This window comes from Cryptomeria japonica, chromosome 4 (genome assembly GCF_030272615.1).
Source record: "Cryptomeria japonica chromosome 4, Sugi_1.0, whole genome shotgun sequence".
NCBI classification, from domain to species: domain Eukaryota; kingdom Viridiplantae; phylum Streptophyta; class Pinopsida; order Cupressales; family Cupressaceae; genus Cryptomeria; species Cryptomeria japonica.
Window position 1 is genome coordinate 410,429,639 of NC_081408.1, and position 7,436 is coordinate 410,437,074.

Here is a 7,436-nt window from a genome sequence, read left to right on the forward strand (position 1 = left end):
ATCTACAAAAATATTCATTATTACTTGCTTGCAACACTAGCCTAGTAACATACATTATACAACAATCCTTTAATGGTTTTGTCATTCATAGGTTCACAATAGCTATGGTGGAAATTTACAACAATAGGATATGCACAATGGTAGAAAAAATAAATTACAAACAACTTATTACAAAGGTTTAAAAAAAAAAATCGATTCTAAATGGAGTGGATAGCCAACTTTCAACCATCAAAATTGTACCTAATCGTGCAACACAAAGTCAACTCAAGATGGAACCTTAATGACAAATAAAACCCTAATTCTTAGATGAGTTTAATGTACTTGGATCAGTCTTATAGAGCTTAAATCCTTAAATGCCCTTCTACCCAAAGATGCACCTCTACTTAAGAATCAAAAGTTGTTGCAAGAGCCCCACACGTTAACCTTAAAATATTTTTTCCTTGGCATACTCTTTCACAAAAGAAAGATATATTTTACAACACCTCTTAGATGCAAACTAACATGAATCAACACAAAGAAAACTAAATGTGAGCTTAGGGATTCCTTTAATCTCCTAAAACTCTTGAATAGAAATGGAGACAAGTTGCAAAAATGGAAAAAATTAGTGTTTTATATTGATTTTCCAAGAAATTTACACAATGCGAGAGATCTCAAATGAAACGAAAACCAATTACATTCATATACACAAGTATAATGAAAATTTATGTCAATGGGCTCTTGGTCTCTTAGTGAAGTTGAAAGATTCTTAATAAGCCCACCAAAGATCAAGTAAGGAATGAGGCTAAGATTGTGCCCCGTGATAAAATGAATATCCCCAATCCCTACTCATTATGGAAAAGGATGATACATCCTAACAAATATATTTATAACTCAACTCGAATGAACTTGCCCAAAAAAATTTAAAAATAAACAACTGTTACAAGAGAAATGTAGATCCATTAATAGATTTGCAATCAAGGAATGTTGGCCATGAGAAAAGAAAACATAGTTGTGTCGCATTCACAAGGAGAATCATGTCTTTGACATGATTGAATTCAAAACCCGTGCAGTGAAATTATTCTCTCATGATTCAAAAGAACACTTGTAGGCCCGAGAAATTGGTCCTCCTATTATTCACCATCATGCTGATTAATGGTGACCTCTAAATTTGTGGGTCCATGGAATCCATTGGAAATGGTCTGTGAAATGGCATGACTATTTGGGCTTTGCAGTCTCAACTATTCAAATAAATTAAGGCACTGTTTTCTCCTACAAATTCATGCCAATCTGTATAAAAAATGAGATTTGAGCACCCTTGGATTTGATTCGGTAGTGACAAGGCTGTATCAAATCATTAATGGCATCCTATATTATTTTCTGCTCTATTTTTGTTAAATCGCATGCAAATCCACGCCCAAATGATGAACGACATTTATCTGGTTATCCTTGCATCAAATGGGGTAAGTGGGATTATACAAGAAAATTATGGAGTTTAAGACTATCGAGGGTCTGGAATACCACATAACTCGTGTCAATCAAAAGTTGGATTCTTATTACACATGTTATGGGATGCCCGAAACTTCGATGTTCATCAAAGAGGGGGAAAATTTATAGGGAAAGTATAGAGGTAAGGGGAAGTCAATAGTGTGCCAAGCATACTTAAAAAAGAGAAATTTTACAAGGTTAAAGGACTAGGTTGTTGGGACATAGTGGAAAGGTATGGTAAGAGGATGAAGGCTTACAACTCGATAAGGATAAAGGGGAAGTTAAAAGATGGATAGGATAGCAGATTGAGATGGAAAACTCTACAAGTTTGAAACTTTGATAAATTACATAATTTAAGAAATGGTTTTAAAATGTTTTACACTTGAAATATTTTGTATCTTTTGTAAATTTTGACACATAATGAACACACATGAAGCAACATAGGAAAAACTAAAACACATTTTTATGACAAAGGGAAACCCTACTTATATTATCTTAAAATTGGTTTTAAAAGGTGTACTAAACACATTCACTATAATACATGGGCAAACACAAGCAAATCTACAAGTTAGGATTGTGCAAATGTATTCTAACACTACTTTGAGCATTGTAATATTCATAATATAAACAATTAATTTATATTTCATTGTATATTTATCCCCCAATATTATATTATTATTTCATAAGTCACTATATGTGAAGACTTTATTTTGGTGAAGTGTATTAAAACAAATGCATCAATGGAATAATATTTTATTATAGAGTTTTGTTCTTAATGTAGTTGCCTCCTTGAAGAGGTGTACTATTCTTCTTGTTATTGCAATTATATTTATAATTATTTTATGAGCATTATGCGTTCTTTTCATATTTTTTTTTATTTTTTTATCAATGATATTGTGCAAGTGAAGAGCTTAACATTTAATCAATTTATTTCATACCCTTAAACGAAATAAGAACTTAGAGTTTCTTGTACTTTCAATGAAATGGCTTTTTATTTGATACTATTATTTCCATTGATGTTGCTTATTCTATATCATTCATAAAAGCATAATGACACAAAAGCATTATTGTATAAACTATAACACCATAGTATGAGCATTTGTAGTAGACCATTATATCCTAGAAAATGGAATGATATATTAAACACCAAATATTAAATAATGTAGAAGAATAAATAGTAATATCATTGGTGGACTCTCATAGTCCAACTATGAGGTTCTGACATGATCTTTGACTCCTTCAAACCTTATACCATTTTCTTTGGTTGATGGCTCCTTTGCAACCCTACATCTCCCTTTTTACTTTTTAAATTTTATTCCTCAACTTCATTAAGCAACTTTTTATGCCTTTTTTTTTTCTATCAAATGCCACTCATTAAATCTTGTGCTTACTAGTATGAAGGCAAAGGTATCATTATAAGGACTATGTGCACATCATCATCCATATCTATGTCATTTTTATGTGCTTGTATTTAATTTCATTTTGACTATGTTTACTTTGGCGTCCATGGTTCATTGAAGTTTGCATACAAGTCACATTAAAGACAAACGTAAGAGTGAATGGCTCATCCCTTGCACTTGTCCCTATCCATTGGAACATCCTTTAACCCTTTATCTAAATGCAATAAATTATTGTTCAAGTAGTGTATTTTCATGTAAGAATTATCGAACCCCTATATCATAACTGATTCTAGATCCTTGCACCCCAATAGTTCAAGCCCAGCCTTTATTGTTTTTTACCTTTGTAAAAAACCACATATTGGACCTCCAAAATTCCAAAATCAAATTTAAACATGGGACCAAGCTGACTTTACTTTTAATTAGTTGTTGCTCACCAATTCAAGCACAAAATATTTGAATCTTTGTCAAGTTGTTGTATAAAGGAACAAAACCCTAATGCAACTTAGGCATTAATTGGGTAGATCCATTCATCAACTACCAATTAAAGTGATCATATCACTCAATCGCGTGAACGTATTGAAAGGTTGCATCAACATTTGAAATCATAAAAATATACAAAAATATTTTAATTTCTAATCATCATATCTTAAAAAGAATATTAAATCTGTAAATCAATCTAAAGACTTAACTACAACAAAAGAAAGCAAGCTAATTGCCTTCTCATGATGCTCCAAAACAACACCATTTTAAGATAGCACAAACAGGAACGAGAATGAAAAGTTTAAGATTGTAGAACAAGGTCAATACAACAAAAAGATCAAAACTACAGACACAAAGCAGAGACATAGGTGCTCGAACAGAACGAAAATCCTTCATCATTTGTCCAAGCTTCACATCCTTAAATCTAATAGCAAAATCCCAAAATTAAATCATACAATGCGGGCATCATAATATCCTCTTTACCAATTTTCACAATATAAATCTCTGCTATTTCTAATCTCAACAAATAGAATAAACTAGTTCTATTTGTTTATTTTTTGAAAAGGATCGTCAATTCATATCACTTAGCAATCCGGAAAAACGTACTGCCTAGTTGAAAATTTGTTAAACAGTGGTCCCCTCTCCATTGAGTCGGATGGCGAAAACCCATGTATTCTACAGCACACCATCACCACTCTGCAACAATCTATTTTTCAACTTTCTTTTCGCTGCTTTCCTTCCATTGTTTTATATTTCTCAGAGCATAGGATCTTCATATAAATTTTCTTTCTTTGTAAATTTTCCCAAAACCCTTAAAATGGCTGATGGGACTATCAATGTGTTACACAACTGCGCAGAGAAAGCTGTAAATATCAAGAAAAAACAAAGGGCGGGTAGCAGGGGAATAATCATCTGGGTCTGTGCATCATCTTGTTGAAGACAGGGAAATAACCAGAAGAAGAGAAAGAGAAGAGAGGAATTGAAGAAAGAAAGATGTTGCAGAGGTTAAGGCAGCGGCAGAAACAGCACAAGGGGCATCAGATCCACTGAAACAACCTTGACTCTGTTTTAAGGCCTTGCCTCCTTCAAGCTCAAAGGTAGAATTAGTTTGTCCACTGCCAAACAGGGCACACCAAAAGTAGGGCCCACCACCATTGGTCCCACTCACACCCACCCCAACCTCTGTGTGGTTGCCATCATACAAAATGGACAGGCTCTTTTTGCTTTCAATCAGAAGCTGAGAAAACGCTTGAGCAGGCTCTGCATAATGTAGCTGACAGGCCAACAGCCTGCCTGATATGGTTTGCACTGTGGCCAACTCTACCCCACAATCTGGAGCAAACACTTCTGTAATATCCACTTCTGGAGGCTTCTTCCCTTCATCGCACTTTCCATTGTATGTATCGATGTACTGTAATGCCATGCATGCCAGCCCTGGATTGTCATACAGCTGTGACGATGGTGATTTGATGTGGGAACTTCTGTTCTTGTTAATCATATCAACTAGCTCATCAGCAGGGTTACCTGCCAAAGTTAAAAGTTCAAACTCTTAGATGAAGTTGTTCCATAACAGTTAAGACAGAGTTTGTGCAATTTATCCTTAATTTTTACACTTGTAGAAAAGCTATGGTATCTAAATAGATAAGCATTGATAGGATTTGTAGATCAATTTGGCCAAACAGACAGTAAAAAAATCATCATCGTCACCATGGAAATTTATGCAATGTGAATACAATATCAAATTTAACACAAAAAAAAAAATCAAATTTCAACACAAAAAGAGTTAATAGTTAATTATGTCCAGAGGCATCTTTATGTCGAGTTATGTCGAGAGGCATCTACAATGACATCAAAATGTCCATAAACAAAAATCCATTTTTTAAACAATTTGACATACAAATGACAGGTAAATGCATGAAATATGCCATGTTTCAGCTTTTGTGGAAGTGTTATTTTATTACTCCAAATAAAATAGAACCCTCGCCACTTGTCTCTAACTAGATTCATAGCTTTTTGCATGCAATACTTTAATAGATTTGTACTCTTGGTGTTTAGTATTTTAGTGGAAACATGATAAACTGATATGCACCAAATAAAGGCAATTTGCCTGTTTACTTTTAATTATATTTTTTTATAAATTTAAAAAATTACTGTTTTGGCTAGAATCTGTATGAATAAATGATTTTTATAACATCTACAAGAACAACCAGCCTATTAGACTCATCAATAGCCCCAAAATTAAAAAACAGAGACTGTAGAAAAGCCCCTCTTGCAACTAGAGTAACTTTCTGTTCTATCATTTATAGTTAAACGATTCTTGGCCTGTCAGCTACCTTGCCTGCTCAAGCCTTTACCCAGCATTTTGTAGGAAAACCCCTCTTGTAACTAGAGTAAACTCTGTGTGGATTTCTAGAGAGAAGGGTCTAATCCTAATCTTGGCAAGCAACTAATTTATTCAACACAAAAGTTTGCCCCAATTTATCCCAGTACCCTATTAGCAGCCTGTTGAGTTTTCAATCAATCAAGCAACTTAGTTGAGAATTTTATGCTCGCTAACCAATTGTGCTAAACTTGGCTAATGGGCATCATTTACAAAGGAAAATGCAGAGAAGCGCCAATATGTTTTGTAAGACATCTTTTCTTTTAGGTCCGGCAGAAACTTGAAACTTAATGGGGTGATTCATTAAGCAAACATTGGTAGTCAACCAATTTCATTGTCACCACTAAGTCTCTGTCTCTGTCTCTTCTGCTAGCAAATTCTATATCTGAAGAAAGCCTTGAGACGCCACTCCATCCTTTGTTTTGTCTTCCATTCCGGGATACTTTACCACCTACCAGAGAACAAGCCCAGATCCATGAAAACTGAATATGAAGTTTCCCAAGGAAAGTAAAAAGAACTGGTAAGTCAAACAGCAGAGCACTACGACATTTCAAAATCTACGGGTTAATATAAATTGACTCAAGAACTCTAGTCTGATGAATCCCAACAACCCATCAGAATCTTTATCATGAGCTATTCTACTTTATTCATGGTGCATCCCTAATCATAGTCGTTCCTGAAATGAGGATAAATTTCCCAGCCCGGAGGGATATGCACATTGGCAATACGAAGTAACTACTGTACATGCATGCATTTCTGCACAGTAAATTGTAATCGCTATCTTGCAAAATTCAACTGTGCATTTTTTTCATTCAACATGCCCTTTTCTAATCAATATCTCAACACCTTGTCTGTAAGATATACTCCTGAGAAGCATGCTACTGCTATTTACATTCTTTTACTTCCATTTTATGACACGATAGCTTGATGTTTTACATAAATCACCAAGCTTTCTTATTTTACAAATAAGAAGAGTATAACTAATCAGGATCTATGAACATCAATATATAGTCCTCCCCTTATACTCACTGGGATTTTTATATTTGAGGGCCCTGTTGCCTTTGAAGATGAATAATAATTAAATTTAGAGAAAAAAGAGAGTTTGTAAAGATGAAAACTTTGCCAGATTAGCATGCATTTACATACCATGGATATGGGCTGCAACCAAGTCTAGTGATAGGAGCAAAGCAACAGGTATAACCCAGCAACAAATCTCCATGCCTATACCTCTCCAGAATAGCTTCCAAATGGCTTAAAACCAGGAGAGGCCCAGAATTTTGATTAAAACTCAAGGTCATAGACATAGGTTACATAACTCTGGCAGACAGGAATCCTCTAGTAATGGATACAGACTCAGAGTACCCGCTCTCTCCCGATTTAATGAATATGATACATTTAGTGTCAGCCACTGAGGATGACGTGACATTTCAATAATGTAGTATTAGGTATAGATAGACACATCCGCAAATTACGCTCCTTGAAATTTGCAATTGTCTAAAGCGTTTCGTTTTACAAATCAGGATTGCCGTTGTTCTTTTGGGAACAATAGCAGAGCATTAGAAATTTGGTTTGGCTTATATGGCAAAATTTTCAAAACCTTAAAAGGTGGGAAATCCATTTGTAATTGAAGTATCTACTGGCTAGTGGGTAGTGTCTAGTCAGGGTGAAATGGGTATCTTATAATTTTCTGAATTTGTAGTAACTTTTATTTA

At 34.4% G+C, this 7,436-nt stretch overlaps 1 protein-coding gene across 1 annotated transcript; it reads right to left on the bottom strand.

Moving 5' to 3' along the window:
* Positions 1-3,623: 3,623 nt before the first annotated feature.
* Positions 3,624-7,223, bottom strand: LOC131031107 (uncharacterized). The gene is made up of 2 exons (XM_057962142.2): positions 6,871-7,223; positions 3,624-4,868 (listed from the first exon to the last, which is right to left on the bottom strand). Exons 1-2 carry the CDS (start codon positions 6,941-6,943, stop codon positions 4,270-4,272), a joined length of 672 nt encoding a protein of 223 aa, XP_057818125.1. The 5' UTR covers positions 6,944-7,223; the 3' UTR covers positions 3,624-4,269.
* Between the last annotated feature and the right edge of the window lie 213 nt (positions 7,224-7,436).